Raw genomic sequence first — 16,046 nt, forward strand, 5'->3', positions numbered from 1 at the left:
TAGGTCCTGCAAAATTTGCCTAAATTTGTTCATGTCCTGTGCACCTGCCGGAAACGAATCTGTTGCCGGGATGCTGTCATTGTTCAAAATGGGGGATTCATTTGAAGAATTCAAGGCCCTTGAATTCAAGACACCTCTCCAAACAAGAAGAGAGAGAAGATGAACTTAGTTGGTGGACCACATAAACCACCCAACCCAACCCAGCCAAGAAGAACCCCACCACTAATTGTTTTTGGGTTCTCTCATTGGGGCGTTGATGTCACACGTGATAAATCCTTTGGCCTCCATGTCTTTGTCCTCAAATGATTTCATGATTCTGCGTATCTCCGGCCGCCTCCATTAGCTTATAGCTAGCTGGCGCCAAATCAAAAGCAAATTGCAGCACTAGCTACCTAGCCAGTACTGCTAGCAGTTTTGCAAGATAAAAATCTAAATTTTCCTGGAAGAATAAAAGAGGTCAGAATTTTGCTGCAGGTCGATTTCTATATATGTCTGTGCTTAATTGTCAGCATGTGTTATTATATGCATAGGCCGGCTTTATCGTAAAGAAAGAAACAAGTCGACAAGTAGCCGAAAAACTTGTGGTGGTTGCACCAGCAAATAGCTCCAAGCGGCAGCAGCAGCAGCAGTTGGGAGGAGACTAGAGAAGGTTAGTTAAAAGGAATTAGGAAGAGTATTATCCTGCTCAGTCCATACCAACTAATAAATCAGGGAAAATCAATTTTCTTTTGGAGGCGCACACATTATTCCTTATTTGGTGCTGTTGTTAGTGGGTGGTCCGAGAGCTTTTTTTATTTAGGCAGCAAGAAGGAGGAGCACAGCTGCACAGAAGAGAGGTCTGAACTCTAAACTCTCTCTCCATAGCTTGCCCCCTTTTTCTTTTTGAGCTTGTTATTTTAATCTTGGGATCTGATTTTGTCCCCATATTGGGAGGATCGATTATCTTTCTCCCCACCTCCCCCCTCTCCTCCTCTCTCTCCATAGCCTGGAGGAGATCAGCTTTGGATGCAAATCTTCCCTTCCCTGCCCTGCCCCCCATGAGGAGCACACCCTCAGGTCTCTCCTCCATTTTCTTATGACCTTCGCCTCTCGTGCCGCCTGCCCCTTCGTCTTGCAGCAGAGAATCGCTGGCTTTATCTTGCATGTATGGCTAGCTGCTTAATTGCTGTTCTTGCTGTCCTTCGCCTTTTCAGTTTGATTATGGAATTCCACTGAATTATGCTGCTCTTGCTCATGTTCTTCCACAGAGGTTTCTCTTCTGGGATTTCTGAGCAGCTTTCCTTTGGCTTTCTTGGATTGTTAGAGTCGGGTACTGCTATTTCACTCCGAATTTTCTGTGTTCTGTTTTCCCCTCCGAATTTTGAGCTCCTTTTTTTGTGTTTCGGGATTTTTGTCGGGTGTGAATTGTGATGAGGTGGTCTCGTGCTGGTGCTTGATTTTCTTTGATGAATTGAAAGCTTAGGAGAAAGGATGGTCCTTCTTTTTTTACCTGTATTGGGTGCTTCAGTGCTTTGAGGACCTTCTCTTCTTGAGTTCGGAACTCATGGCTGTTTTTCCTTACGAATTATGTGCCTTGTTCTTATTTCCTTCTCGAATTGCCAAGCAACTCGGTTCGGCCTATAATTTGAGCTTACGTACGAAAGGGCCTTTGTAATTGCTGGCTGAAAGTTTTTTCTATGGTCCTTTGATGCAAGCATGGAAGATAAGCTTTTCAAAAGCTCTGTCTCCAGTTACTCTTGCCCTTTTTTTGTAGCAGTTCTTGTGTTACTGCAATAGAGAGGCTTTATGCTAGGGAAATCCTTGCTATTCATCAAAATCAATTGCTAATTTTAGTTTTACTTATGTAGCTCATAAACAGCAAATTTTCTGCGTTATGTTGGTTCTACTTCTTTCACATCATAAAATCTAGTTCCCAAACAAGTAAGCTAAGCAGTTTTATCTATTCTTGCAGATTGACTAGCAAGCTGGGTTCGCGTTGATAACGTGCTAGTGAAGCGTCTTTGAGGAGTCTTATATTGGTTCAACGAGGTACTCCTGACACATGATCAGCACTCACTTGATAATCGTTTGTTCAAACTCAAATTGTCCATTCAACCCTGTCAAAAAAGATTATCCATTCGATTTCCTTTTTCATTAGACCGTGGTTTCTACAGTAACAAGGTTTTGTTATGTGTTTTTTGAAAGAAGAAAAAGTACTGGTGCAATTGCTTGATTTGAGTTTCTTGTGTTTTCCGATTATTCAACGTTGCATAAACAAGAGGAGTTCACAAGCATATATTCTTGTTATCTTGATAGCAAAGGAGGAGCACAAAGCCCAAAACTTTCTTGATCCAATCTGAAAGCTGAAGGACCACTTGTGCCTTTAGCCTGCAAATCCGCACGTCACATTGTCATTTCCTTTCTGATCCCACTTCTCGAGCAAAATTTGGCAGGGGGCTGCATTTCAATCAGACATGCTTAAATCCTGCTAGAACTGATCCTGAACCTCAGTTTTTATTTCTGGCCTGTTACTGACCTCTGAGTGCTACTGCTGCCCCCACAGAACAAGTTGTTTTTACTACTCCCTCCGTCCCAAATTAAGTGACTCAAATTTACCCAAATATGGATGTATCTATACCCAAAAAATGTTTAGATATATGTAATATTTCATCACTTAATATGGGACAGAGGGAGTGTTAAGAATATATGTTCAGAATGTTGCCAAGATCTTTCATTCAACAACTCCAGTTTTATTTCTTTACATCAGTGTGTTTTTCCATCTGACATCTCAGCATAAAATTAATCCTTAGTTCCTTTCAAATTCTCTGAAGTTGGTTGGAGTTTCTTATCAATAAAATTTCATTTCTGCCAATTGCATGCAGGTTGTAAGAGGAAGATTTTAATCTGGTCTGTCTTGATCTTCAGCTGAAACTTGATCCCAAAAGAAACTCGATCGAGTCAACATCATAGCTTTGTTCTGCATATGATCTATGCTTTGGAGTAAAATCTTGATCAGTAAGTAATCAGAGGAGTGAGATGGCTACTTACTACTCAAGCCCTGGTAGTGAAAGAGAGTCCCAAGACATGTACTCGAGAGACCAGGGCAGCGCTTCCTATCCGATGTCATCGGCTCTAGGCAATTTGCTTTATCTGAACAATCCGTCTTCTGGACCATACACGGAGTTCAGCGGCATTCTGCAGTCTCAGCAGAATTGCATGGAGATGCCTGGCCATGGCCATCATTCAGCAATGTCCCAAGACTCGTCCGTGAGAGAGTCTGACATGCTTGCTTCCCACCATGGGCAACGCTCCTTCGGCCATGTGAAAGACATGAAGAATGAGATGTTGATGCATATCATGGATGGAGGACAAAGTGGTGGTGCTGAACTCATCCACGATGACTCCCACAATGGTGCTCAGTTTGAATTTGGTGTTCTGAACAACCATGGCTCATCAAATGTCCCATCAGGGCAAGGCCAAGGCCAAGGGCTATCTCTGAGCCTCAACACACAAATCATGGCACCTTCCTTGCCTTACTGGTCTATCAAACCAGACATGTTGACTCCCAACTCTTACCACGAAAGCCTTAGAGTCGACGACATCCGGATGAAAACTATGCAGTCTGAAGCCTCCCGTGCGATCCGGCACTCAAGGTATCTGAAGGCAGCACAAGAAGTGCTAGATGAGGTTGTCAACGTCTGGAAGAATATAAAACAGAAAGCTCAGAAGGAGCAGGCTGAACCAGAAAAGGCAGATGGCAAAGAGACTGATGGAGGACCAAAAAGTGAGGGCGTATCTTCTAACCCACAAGAATCTGGCGCCAATGCAGCACCAGAGCTGTCCACAGCTGAGAAGCAAGAGCTTCAGAACAAGATGGCAAAGCTGATGGCAATGTTGGATGAGGTGGGTGATTCTGTTGCCTTGTACTTTTCTTCTGAAATAACAGTGCAACGCCAATAGATTTTTAACCGACAATTTCTGTTTCGACACTGCCAGGAAATAACTATTAGCTATGCCCAAAATATTAGTTTTTTCAGGCTGGATTTTGCGCGCTGTAGTTCAAATTGATTGGTTTAGTTTGGATGGGGTTGATCAATCCTTTATCTATAGCTTTGGTTTTTTTTTACAAAATTTTCGTTTGTCTTTATAGTAAATTATTTTAACAATAAGCAAAATATATTTCAGGTGGACCGGAAATACAAGCATTACTACCACCAAATGCAAAATGTGGTTTCATCTTTTGATGTGGTGGCTGGGCCCGGATCTGCCAAGCCTTACACCGCAGTTGCTCTTCAGACAATCTCGCGGCATTTCCGATGCTTGAAGGATGCTATCAATGAGCAGATCAATGTTATCAGGAAGAAGCTTGGCGAGGAAGAAAATTCATCTGGCAAGGAAGGAAAATTAACTCGTCTCCGGTACATCGATCAGCAGCTAAGGCAACAGCGAGCTTTCCAACAGTACGGTATGATTCCGCAAAATGCTTGGAGACCACAGAGGGGACTACCCGAAAACTCAGTTACAGTTCTTCGCGCTTGGCTTTTTGAACACTTCCTTCACCCGTAAGTTCACTTCTTCATTCGTTTCTTTCCAATAATCCCTCTTGTTACTGATCTTTATCAATCTTTATGGCAATTTTGCAGCTACCCAAAAGATTCTGAAAAGTTAATGCTAGCAAGGCAGACTGGCTTGACAAGGAGTCAGGTAATATTGTTTGCCTATTCCCAGTGCTGAGTTACTGATCCATATAGTATAGTATGATTTTCTTTCTATGACAAAAAAAAATTTCATTTTGTATGGATATACTAGTACCACAGTAAGTATTGTGTGCATGGAATGTGAATGCAAATGCTAGACGCTGTTTGTTGAAATAGTAATATTCATCGTCGAGTTTCTATTCATTGCCCATTGCCTGCTCCTGTCATCCTAAACCTCACATGTTTTACTTGCTCTGTGCCCTGTGAAGCTATTTGTGTTTCTTAAAAAAATTGATCTCTTTACTGCTTCATGGTTGTCCAGATTTCGAATTGGTTCATAAATGCCCGTGTCCGCCTTTGGAAACCAATGATTGAGGACATGTACAAAGAGGAGACTGGTGATTTGGAGCAAGACTCCAACTCTTCCTCCGACAATGTGCCAAGAAGCAAGAACAAAGTGGCATGTTCTGAAGAAAACGAAGATCTGAAGAATGCTAGGGCTCGGGTGTGCGAAACCAGCCAGCTAAGCGAGTCGAGAGCCAGCATTGGGGCTATGAATGCTGGTGGTGCACCTGTTGGATTCCAGCATGAGGCCAACCCTGACGACAGTTTCATGAACCTGATGATGAAGGACCAGCGATCGGGTGAAGCAGATGGGGGACTTCTCCTCCACAACGCCATGGCACAGCACTCGGACGAGAGCGCCAGGTTCATGGCCTACCACTTGGCAGAGCTTGGGAGGTATGGGAATGGTAATGTATCGCTCACACTGGGTTTGCAGCACTCTGGTAGCAGCCTCTCAGTTCCGAATGCTCAGGCAAACTTTCCCGGCGTCACCGATGATGACATGTACAACACAGCTGCTCCTCTCGGCGTCAGCATCGCATCTTCGGACTACGAGTCCATGAACCAGATGGATCAACGGCAACGGTTCGAGCAATCACCACTTCTGCATGATTTTGTGGCATGATGATGATACATCATGATTGTTTACACAAGATTTGTGGGGGATGACAGCATTTGTAAAACTCCTAGTGGCAGAAAAAAAATAACATGCCTGAAAGAGCATGGACTGTTGTAGCTTGTAGTTGCCATTTGATACAGGAGAGGGGGTATAGCAGGAAATGTAATATAAGCTTAGGTGGTTGGGGGTGATAGGGGTAAAGAATCTTTTGTAAAGATAAAAATGCAATTACTATACCTGTAAAAGCTTGTGATTTGAGCACAGTATTGTAAAGTAATGGCAACTTTAGGAATGCCCTAGTAATAGTAATACCTTGCTACATGATGATTACTTGTGCATTTTTGTTCTAGTTTACCCTGCACAACAAACTACTCAGTTGTTGTGGAGCTGTGCATTGGGTAACTGGGCGAGCTGTAAAATATCACAATCTTGTGCCATACAATTCACTCCATAGCCAGTTCATCCACAGCCACACTTCCATACAAAACAGGATGTGAGTTCCAGGAAACTCAAAATAAGTAGCCAGCTACATGTTCTGCTCTAAGCTGCCGATACGGTCCATGAGTTGTGTACAAAAAAGGTGACATAATTTAAATTCCAGCGATTAGCACACAAAAAAGTAAGAGCTTCCCGTGAGCCTCTCTCTGCAGTTAGCATGCTGGGCTTGATCACCTCAGTTCCATCGCCTCCCTGCAAGAATCAGTTGATCAGAACATGCTAAAACAAGGACCGAATTTAATCGATTATGGAAACACCTAGAATTTGTAGCTGCTGACAATGTTAATCTAATATTAATCAAGAAACAACAAGGTGAACGGTACCCCAAGGTGAAAGATGGATGACTTACCAGAATAACTTCTCAGTCTCTTCACTTTCTGGGTCCAACTCTAAAGCACGAGAGAATGCGTGATAGGCACCATCATACTCCTGAGGAAGGCAACCGCATAGTATAATCAAATCACAAATATGAAAATAGCAATGAAATTGTCAGTTTTAACTCTTCTATTGCACCTTCATGAACATTTGAGCTGCTCCTCGACGATAGTGCGCCTTTGCCCACTTGGGGCGCAGCTTTGTGCATTCAGTTGCATCATTGAAAGCCCTTTCTCCATCACCCATGCGTAGCCAGCAAAGGCTCCTGTTTGATAACAATGTAGCGTTGAAGTTATCGATCTTCAGTGCCTGCACCAGACAAAATAGTGAAAAATTGCTGTTGTTGCTAAATTCCAGAAATGCTGCTCAGATTAAACCGATAATATTTCATTTATTCCACAGGTACAAGGAGCGAAAAGTGAAACTGTGATAAAAGAGCAACTCCCAATGAAATTCGTCCAAATGAATGCCATTCTTATTTTATTGTCATTTTATGTTACCACTAGCTCTAGACGTGAAACTTCTCTAGTCTACACTGCTCAGCTAAGACCCAATCTATGTGGCAAGATCCACACACTAGTGACAAGACTTTCAACAGGTTCATCTAGCACTATGAGGTGACTGGTAAATTTTGATGCATATTGCTAAGGTCAATTAGTGATAAATTAACTAAATTGTAAGAGGAACAAGTTTCATGAATCATGACAATAACCTCTAGTCTACACAGAAAACCCCCTCCAAGAATGTACCTCTGTGTACAACACTGATGCGTTTAGATAATCCTGCTTCTTAAATGCTTCATCCGCTTGTTGCTTCAGGTCAGCCATCCTATTTTTCACAAACTTGCCATCCTGGGCAAGTGGGCAACCCATAATAAGTTGAGTCAGATATATATTAAGAGGTCTGATGCGTGTGAGGGAGAAACAGTACTCTAGCAGGATGTTAAGGTGAAGTGGACAAACACAAGAAACAGTTTGCAAGATTTAAGAAAATGAATTGGTGCACCAGTTATTCTTAACAAAATCAGACTTAGTGAATTGCCATTTGAGCAAAAATAAGTTGTTCAGTAAAAGCATCATTCAAATAAATGTGTTTTAGCTTTTCAGGAACAGCGACACAGATGCAAGGAAACACCGGCGCATTTGACAAATCAGGAATAGGAGAGTAAACTCGGGCAATTCTTGATCTACGAAGTTTTAGTTAAACATCGACTTACCGCCAACATTGCAGAGAGACTGAGAGAGTTAAACGTAAACCAAAACTGCCATAGGCATCCATGAACATTTGCTACAGTGACATACCTCGAGTTGTTTGATTTCCATGTTCACATGACTAATGATTCCATCAACGCTCCAGTTTTCCACAGTTGAAATGGGAGAGGTGAAAGGAAAGAGAATCTCAACATCTTCCCGTGTGCCATACTCAGCAGACAACTCTATTGGTAATCTACCAAACTGTTGAGGAACAAGGAAAGCTTTACAAAAGCAATATTCAACATGAGGAAATAAGCAATGTTCTAGACACGATCAATGCAGACCATATTGGTTCACTGCCGTCATAATAGGTCGATGTAGTAGGTTATGTGCCACATTGCCACATCTATACATGCCTTACCAAATTAACAAAGACATGGCACAAAGGGGAAAAGGTAAAACAGTAACAACCTTATGCAAACAAAGGCAACTCGGCACAAAGCCTTTTATTTTTATAGTACAGATAGCATCATGCTAGTATAGTTGTTGTTACAAGACAAATCTACTGAAAGTAAAAGTCAAGCAAGACACAAGAATGTGTGATAAAAAGAGCATTCTCACTGTGTCAAGAACATTTGGATTTGCACCAGCTTCCAGCAAGCATTTCATAGCTTCAGTTAAGCCCTTCTCTGCAGCCTTTGCCAAAGGATTATCACAAGGATTAGCACCACTCACTTTAGCCCCACCCTGTCAGATGCATGTATAGAAGGCAAGGTTATGGTTTATCCATTCAAGTGTGGTTGCTAATGCAACGATAACTACATCAAATAAAAGTTTATAGTAATCCTATATTCCTATTGCAATATAAACAGAGGATACTGTACCTGAATCAATAGCTTCACACAGGACACAAAAGATTTGTGTAATGCCATGTCTAAAGGTCCAAACATACGGGTGGCCTTATTGGGCTGGAAAAGAAAAAGGAACCTTAATTTTCATGCTAAAAAATTACAGTTCCAAGATAAAGATGGAATTTGTAAGGGAAAAAAGAGCTGGACTGATATTTCTTTTGTAAGATTACATCTTATATGGTTACATATCCCTTGGACCGACTGATTTGAGTTATTATGTGAGTCACTGGTTCCACTATGTCTGGTCTGTCTCACACATTAACATCTACTAGTAGTAATCATGTACTCCCTCCGATTCATGTCTTGACTAATGGACAAAATCAAACACAATGCACGCATACAAATGTATCACACAAGGCACCAAGGGCACTAGATTGGGGGGTTCCTAAATCTATTTACATTTTTTCTTGAACACGCGGAGTGTCATTTTGTATTATAAGAGGACACCGAGAAGGCGCAGGAGTTTATAGCCCAAAAACCAAGACAGTATAACAAAACCTAGGCTAACAAGACCAAAACTGAAACCAAGGCAAAACTGTATAGGAAAAGGAAAACTAAACAAAGCCTATGCTAAGCTAAGCTACTGCTAGAACTACACGCACAGGGCGGCCAGCCGCTAGACATAATTGATAACTGGCTGGAGGCTTCCAAATGAGTGATGATGTGAATAATGTGCGACAACACTTCTTTTTTTTTGCAGAAAATGTGCTACAGCACTGGAGCAACATGGGCCGTTTGATGGCTACGGTTTGATTGCTAAGATCCTCCGGATGGGCCACACAACCCGTGCTTTCTTTTTTAGTATAAATGTAGATGAGGGCATGTTTTGTTGGTTTACGAAGGCTGTAGATTCTTCACACTTCTTGCCAAACATCTGTAAGGTTTGATGGTGAAAATGAGTGTCACACTCTGCCAAGCACACCCAGGTTGTAGGAAAGGAATCTTGCACAGGTGCAACTTCAAACGAAACATGTATCTAAGCTAAACCAGCCTCAGTTCTGGCATGGCATGGTTAGTTACGAATCAAACAGGCCTCCGAATACAGGTGGGAAGAACTGGAGAACCTAGGAAAAATCCAGCAAAATAGAGAATTGGAGATGGAAACCAACAGAACAATAAAGATTTTCAACCGTACATCTGCATTGTGCTGCAAAAGGATCTTGACAATACTATCATATCCTTTAAGAGCAGCGAGAGCGAGTGGTGTTCCAAGATCTGACATGGCATTTACATCAGCTCCTCTAGAAAGTAGAAATTTTACTATTTCAGAGTGCCCTGAAGAAAAGAAGAAAAAAGAAAGGTCATAACACTATAGATGGCGTATGAAGTATGAACAAAACGTTTTGGGGAAATAAAGTTTCAGTAACGTGTGTGTTTGTCGGGGGATGAATAGACATACAGAAAAAATTACCATATCAGTTACCATAAGAAGACAGTAACCATTATAAATAAACAGTCATTTGTGCGAAAAGTACTTTCAAGAGCTAGAACAAAATAGTGTACGAAACAAAAACCCTGAGAAACTTGCATATCATACTCAAGGCTAAAACAAAATAACATAAATAGATATCCTTTTATGAGTAATCACTGCAGGGGAAAAGACTCCCCACCTGAATATATATTAACTCAAAGAGAGACTCGAAGAGTCAGAAACTGATTCATAAACTCTAGGAGTCTGAATAGATAACCTGATGAAGATCTGCAGACTATAAGGATATTTAATAAGATTGGCAATGCGATGACACATGGATACTTCTTACATGTCTAAGAGCAGTAAATTTGAATTCATGTGACAACTATGCTTGACCTTTTTATAAGACGGATCGCTATTCAGAAGCTGATGGACATGAGAAGCAAAAAACATCAGGCTTGTTTTGATTTACGGCAACAAGTTTTTTTTTTCTTAGGTTAGCTTGGCTCTTGTTAAAATAAATCTACTTTTACCGCTGTGGCATTTGATCCTCTCCAGATTCAACAAAAGGCTCTCTGACTTAGCATATGATGCTACATGCATGATAAGGTCCAGAAAAAGATCTCGAAAAGAAATAGGTCCAGCACAAAACAAGGGAGCAAGGGAATAGTTAATTAAGACTGTGGGCATGAAAGTAAGGCATTTGCAGCAGAGGAAAGTATCAATCAAGGACTCAGAGATCCTTTTTGTTTATACCATGAACTGTAGCTGTATGAAGAAGAGTGACGCTCGAACGTAGCAGATGCAGATCAGCGCCATGGTCGATAAGGTACGAGACGGCAGGAAGGTGGCCATTGTTGATGGCGTGCTCCAGAGGCGTATAACCTAGCATAAAGATCCACACAGCCCGGTTGAAGTTGATGATTGTCAGGTTCACAAAACTGATACTGAAGGATGGGAAAGGCCTGAATTAATTGACTAGGGATTACCCTGAGTTGTGTCGGGCTTGTGGATGTCCATCTTGACCTCCTCGACCAGGTACTGGTAGACCGGCAGCCTGCCGAGGCCACCGGCGGCGTGGAGGGCGTTCATGCCCATGTAGCATGTGTTGGCCACTGTCACCGGGATCCCATTCCCCTGCACGTCCAGCTCCTTTGCAAACTCTTCAGTTCACAGAAGAAGAAGAAGAAGAAGAAGAAGAAGAAGAAGAAGAAGAAGAAGAGAAAGGGGACACTCTTAGTCAGGCAAAAAACATCAATCTTGACAAGAACGTAAGACAAGGGGATTAAGAACTTGGTTTCAAAAGCCCCGATCTGCAACGAGAAACAAAAAAACCTCTCTGGATCCTCGAATTGAAAGAGAGAACAAACCCCAATTCAAGAACCTGCCCCGAGGACGAAACCCCAACATCAGACCTGAATCAAAAGTGAAATCGAAATCCCCGAGCCTGCAATCCGCAGAAAACCCCGAGCGGAGCGCGCGCACGTTCGGTGACCAAAACCCTAAGCCCCAAGATCTGAGCGAGCAAATCAGTGAACACGAGAGAGAGAGAGAGAGAGAGAGAGAGAGAGAGAGAGAGACTGACTCTTGATGCCGCGGATGTCGCCGTAGTGCGCGGCGCGGATGAGCCTGGCCTCCGGCGGCCACCGGTCACGGTCTGCACAGAACCAGGCAACCAACGACATTAGACGGCGGAGGGAGCCGGCCGGAGAGTAGGAAGATCAACGACCGATTAGAGCCCGTGCCGGCGGTTACCTTTGCCGAGAAGGAGGTCGAAGCAGAGTGGCAGCGGATACTCCCTGCTCCCCATCTTCCTCCTCTCTCTCGACCCCGGCGGAGCAAGGCAATGGAGGAGGGAGCAAGGAAGGTTCTGGAGCCGGCGAGAATGAGAAGGGAGGGGATAAAAGGGCGGGAAATGGGTGCGCTTGCAGGTGGGAGGAGCAATCGGAGGTCGACACGTGCCCCTCACGCGGATCGGACGATCTGACAACACCTGCCACTCCTCCCTCTCTTGCAAACCAAAGTTTTTGAATTTTGAATCTGAACTTGGAACTTTTCTTGACCACTTCTTGTTCCATGGCGATTTATTTATTTTCATTTACTTTTGTGGAGATATTTGATGGCGATTATGGAAGGGCTTACGGACGCGTAATACCCTAGGGATTATATTATTTCCAAAAAATATGTTAAAATGGTTGATGATGCTACTGACAGCAAGTTTTTGTTTCTAACAATGCTATGATGGTATGTAAGTTTGATCGACGATGCTACGATGGTATTGCTTTTTTTTTCTGTTCCTAGTCATTAGATCAACTTTACGAATGTTGCGAAGTTTGAATGTTCATTTCCGAAAGAAAAAAGCTTTGTGTCCAGACAGAGGAAAGCCTATCCGGTCTCTTGCATTTGTTATGACCGCAACAGGTTCCAGATGATCTATCAAGCATCATACAAGTGGCTCGAACAGAGTATATTAGGTTTCCCTGGCAATGCAGATTGAATAATGAACTCACACCAGCAACACCAGGTCTCCAAATGTTCAACCTGTTTTATTAGAATCAAAACGAACAGCAACTCAGGATCCCCACCCAACCCTCGAATTCGTCGCAAGAAAACATCGCATTTAATCTTGTGGTTGGCTCAAACCGGTAACAGCAGCGAAACTCATAACCAGACTGACAATCTGCGGCATTTTCAGATAAAAAGCCTTTTTCTTTCTTTCTCTAAATCATCAGAAGAATGAGGACTGTAGTGACTTCCTTAGCATCTTCACACGTAGAAATCATGCAAGAGAGACGATCATTTGTTACTTCAGCCATAGAAAACATGAACCATGCACTGTAAAGACTCTATGCTCTGTCCATGATTTCTCTGAAAGCCAACCACTTTGACTCTGAAACTCTTCATCAGCCCAGGAAGAGACCAGATATGACTCGGTGTTTCCAGCATGTACGCTGACATGACTATATGCAGTTACTGGCATCATTGCCAGCATTATGTATGAATTATATAAAAAAGATACGGACTACAAAGAGTTGCACAGCCCACCCACTTTGACAGTCAAATAAAAATTATACATGATGTACTTGTTCAGGTTCATCCAAACAGAGATTTCGAAATATTCATGGAACAGCACGAAACTACAGTACATGGATGCCCCAACGCATCATACAAGTGGCATCAAATAGAGTATCAGGTTTCCCTGGCAATGCAGATCAAATGATGAACTCACACCACCAAACACGTCTCCGATTGTCCAACCTGTTAGAATCAACAGCAAACCCAGGATCCCCACCCAACCCTCAAATTCGTCATAAGAAAACATTGCATTTTATCTTGCGGTTGGTTCAAACCGCTAGCCGCCACAAAACTCATAACCAGACTGACAATCTGCAGTATTTTCAGATAAAACGCCTTATTTTTTCTTGGAATTATCAGAAGAATGAGTACTGTTATGATTTTCTTAACATCTACACATGCAGAAATCATGCAAGAGCGAAGATCATTTATTCCTTCAGCCATATAAAACATGAATCATGCACTGTAAAGACTATACTCTGTCCATGTTTTATCTGAAAGTAAACAATTCTTCATCAGCCGTGGATGAGACCTGACATGACTATATGCATTTACAGGCATCATTGCAAGCATCATGTATGAAGATATAAAAAGATACGGACTACAAAGAGTTGCACGGCCCACCCACTTTGACAGTCAAATAAAAATTATACATGATATACTTGTTCAGGTTCATCCAAACAGAGCTTTCGAATTATTCATGGAACAACATGAAACTACAGTACACGGATGCCCCAACAGTACCACATCTAAATAGTAGCATATATACAGGAGTTCTATGAACACTTCGCTAAAACACACCACTCGACTTAGATAAGGGCTTTGTATGGAGGCAAGATAATGCACAAAACATCGGGAGTATCACAACAATTGTTTCTCTTATTATGACCACGGCACAACATGAAAAATCAACAAACCTAGAATGTGATGAGGCTTGCGATCACAAGAAAGCCAACCAGGATGAGCAGCGCCTTGAGGTACACATCCGCCTGCTGCTGTTGACCCGGCTGTGCCTGCCGAGGAGCAGCATGGGGGTGTCCAGCATGCCCGCCATGGAAAGCGTGTCCATGACCATGACCATGGCCATATCCATAGGGGAAACCCGCAGGCTGCCCATAAGCAGTTGCATCTGGGAATCCATGCACTTGGAAGCTGAGCAGCGGAAAGAGGCCGCCAAACGCCGCTGAGAACGTGTAATTTCCCCACCGAGCATTGGCCAGCGGGACGCCTCCTCCACCCATGAACCACGGGTTGGGATTGGCGTTCGGGAAGTGGTTGTTAGGATCGGCCTGTGGAGCCGTGGCAGGCCTCTGTCCAGTCGGACGGTGGGGAATTTCAGCCCCAGGGACGTTCTTCGACCTCGGGTCGACGCGGTCCTTGCCACGGCCATAGAGCGGGACGAGCTTGTCCTCCTCGACGACAGCCTTGCACACGGGGCACTCCGGCGAGTGCGAGTGGATGTGCAGCCACTTGTAAAGGCACGGCCAGCAGAAGAGGTGCCCGCAGAGCGTCACGATGGGCTCCTGCGGCAGCTCGAAGCATATGTTGCACTCAAAGCTGCCCCCGCCATCGCCGGCGCCGCCGCTGCTGCTCGTGGATTCCCCGACGTTAGCTGCCATATCGGGTGTTGTCCGGAAAGAAAAAAACACGGTCCTCTGCACCTGCAATGGATGGAATCGCTACAATCATCAGCAACACAGAGTAGGTACACTGAGAGAAGGAAACAGGTTGCAAATTAAAACCTAGTGCAGAGATATTGTGCTTAATACCCACTATTATTAGGTGACGAGCACTAATTATGTGCTGCTCAAACAGCATCAAGTCCCTGGCGAAACCACTACTACATCAGAGCGATCTGAGTCGAATTTCTCGATTAATTTGTGAACTCGTGTCATTTAGCTACTACTAATAATAAGCCTTATTATGGAATCTCACATGAGAGCCATGCTGGTAGGAGGAGCACTTCAAATCTACTCGCTACATTAGAAAGAAAAATAAAATTACCCAACCCTCTGGTCGAGGCAGCGACACACCACCTACGACTACGAGATCACGGGCGGAGGACCCAGTACCTTGATTTTTGCCTCAGTTACGAATTGGGGAAGATTATGAAACGGGGATCTAAAGGGCGGGATCCGTTGGTGGGGGTGATGGGAGGAGAAACGGTCGGGAGCGAAGGGGAGATGAACCTGCGGCGGAGGCGCTCGCTCGAGCGAGGAGGAAGACGAGCTAGGGGGCTCGGGCGCTCGGCAGCGGGATGGGCGGCGGCGGCGCTCGCGCGAGGAGGAAGAAGATCCACGGAGAGCGAAGCGAGGGGGCTTGCTGGGTCGCTCGGCGACGAGATGCGGAGATTCTGGACTTCTGGTCAAAAAAAGAGAGAGAGAGAGAGAGATAAGGAGATGGGGACAGATCGCGCGGCCCCCCGGGTCCGAATCCAGGACCACACGCTAAGTTCGCCGTCGATCTAGGCCAAGCTGAGCACCGAGGGATCTACAGGAGGAGGGGGGCGGGGGAAGGAGGAGATGCTTTACCGGCGGCCGGAGCCGAGGCGACCGACGACGACGATGCTGCGCCTGCCTCCCGCGCCGAGAGAGGAGAAGCTTAGAGGAAGAAGACGAAGCGGAGAGTAACTAGGGGGACCACGAGTTGTTTAATTGTTGTGGTCAAGGCGAATTTAATTATTAATGGGGTTAACGAAGGCGGAAGGCGACCTTCACATGGGCCCGGATCAGGCCCATTTTATTTCGGCCCTGTCTTTTCTTTCGTCCAGATGGGCTTTGGAGGCCTTTTCGTCGCAGACCTACAAGCGAGCCGCGCCGTAGTTTAACCGTGTTATACAAAACCACGAACGTAAGCACGATTAAATCTGTGTGCATGCAAGAGCGTAGACCCCGTTGCTGTCACCGGGGATTTGATCGTTTCCCTTGCCTTCTGTTGCCATCT

At 44.1% G+C, this 16,046-nt stretch overlaps 3 protein-coding genes across 8 annotated transcripts; 1 reads left to right on the forward strand and 2 right to left on the reverse strand.

Annotated features, from left to right (window-relative positions):
• The first annotated feature begins 659 nt into the window (after positions 1-659).
• Positions 660-5,961, forward strand: LOC100826682 (BEL1-like homeodomain protein 7). Of its 3 annotated transcripts, none has more exons than XM_010238663.3 (6): positions 660-836; positions 1,952-2,028; positions 2,862-3,882; positions 4,165-4,541; positions 4,623-4,683; positions 4,999-5,646. In XM_010238663.3, the coding sequence occupies exons 3-6, from the start codon at positions 3,016-3,018 to the stop codon at positions 5,644-5,646; spliced, it is 1,953 nt and encodes a 650-aa protein (XP_010236965.1). In that variant the 5' UTR covers positions 660-836; positions 1,952-2,028; positions 2,862-3,015. The 3 variants fall into 3 exon arrangements, with proteins under 3 accessions (XP_010236965.1, XP_003575568.1, XP_010236966.1); XM_003575520.3 differs by lacking the exon at positions 660-836 and adding an exon at positions 843-1,056 and having other exon boundaries at positions 4,999-5,961; XM_010238664.2 differs by lacking the exon at positions 660-836 and adding an exon at positions 843-1,144.
• On the reverse strand, positions 5,894-11,848 carry LOC100846227 (ankyrin-3). Of its 2 annotated transcripts, XM_003575575.4 has the most exons (12): positions 11,784-11,848; positions 11,614-11,685; positions 11,018-11,191; positions 10,785-10,913; positions 9,753-9,892; positions 8,591-8,674; positions 8,328-8,453; positions 7,815-7,967; positions 7,263-7,364; positions 6,652-6,822; positions 6,488-6,567; positions 5,894-6,330 (listed from the first exon to the last, which is right to left on the reverse strand). In XM_003575575.4, the coding sequence occupies exons 1-12, from the start codon at positions 11,836-11,838 to the stop codon at positions 6,309-6,311; spliced, it is 1,308 nt and encodes a 435-aa protein (XP_003575623.1). In that variant the 5' UTR covers positions 11,839-11,848; the 3' UTR covers positions 5,894-6,308. The 2 variants fall into 2 exon arrangements, with proteins under 2 accessions (XP_003575623.1, XP_024318561.1); XM_024462793.1 differs by lacking the exon at positions 8,591-8,674.
• Positions 11,849-13,705: 1,857 nt separating this feature from the next.
• On the reverse strand, positions 13,706-15,776 carry LOC100839731 (E3 ubiquitin-protein ligase RNF185). Of its 3 annotated transcripts, none has more exons than XM_014901899.2 (3): positions 15,635-15,769; positions 15,293-15,464; positions 13,706-14,764 (listed from the first exon to the last, which is right to left on the reverse strand). In XM_014901899.2, the coding sequence occupies exon 3, from the start codon at positions 14,720-14,722 to the stop codon at positions 14,021-14,023; it is 702 nt and encodes a 233-aa protein (XP_014757385.1). In that variant the 5' UTR covers positions 14,723-14,764; positions 15,293-15,464; positions 15,635-15,769; the 3' UTR covers positions 13,706-14,020. The 3 variants fall into 3 exon arrangements, with proteins under 3 accessions (XP_014757385.1, XP_014757386.1, XP_010236967.1); XM_014901900.2 differs by having other exon boundaries at positions 15,176-15,464; XM_010238665.3 differs by lacking the exon at positions 15,293-15,464 and having other exon boundaries at positions 15,635-15,776.
• Between the last annotated feature and the right edge of the window lie 270 nt (positions 15,777-16,046).

The sequence above is a fragment of the Brachypodium distachyon genome, chromosome 4 (genome assembly GCF_000005505.3).
Source record: "Brachypodium distachyon strain Bd21 chromosome 4, Brachypodium_distachyon_v3.0, whole genome shotgun sequence".
Classification (NCBI taxonomy): domain Eukaryota; kingdom Viridiplantae; phylum Streptophyta; class Magnoliopsida; order Poales; family Poaceae; genus Brachypodium; species Brachypodium distachyon.

Bases quoted from the DNA above. Each gene is read 5' to 3' on its own strand.
- LOC100826682 (XM_010238663.3), top strand. From the start codon at position 3,016: ATGGCTACTTACTACTCAAGCCCTGGTAGTGAAAGAGAGTCCCAAGAC. The intron at 3,883-4,164 runs GTGGGTGATTCT...AATATATTTCAG, and splicing joins TGATGGCAATGTTGGATGAG to GTGGACCGGAAATACAAGCA. The intron at 4,542-4,622 runs GTAAGTTCACTT...GCAATTTTGCAG, and splicing joins TTTGAACACTTCCTTCACCC to CTACCCAAAAGATTCTGAAA.
- LOC100846227 (XM_003575575.4), bottom strand. From the start codon at position 11,838: ATGGGGAGCAGGGAGTATCCGCTGCCACTCTGCTTCGACCTCCTTCTC. The intron at 11,192-11,613 runs GTCAGTCTCTCT...TGTGAACTGAAG, and splicing joins CGACATCCGCGGCATCAAGA to AGTTTGCAAAGGAGCTGGAC. The intron at 7,365-7,814 runs GTATGTCACTGT...CCACTTGCCCAG, and splicing joins TGGAAATCAAACAACTCGAG to GATGGCAAGTTTGTGAAAAA.
- LOC100839731 (XM_010238665.3), bottom strand. From the start codon at position 14,722: ATGGCAGCTAACGTCGGGGAATCCACGAGCAGCAGCGGCGGCGCCGGC.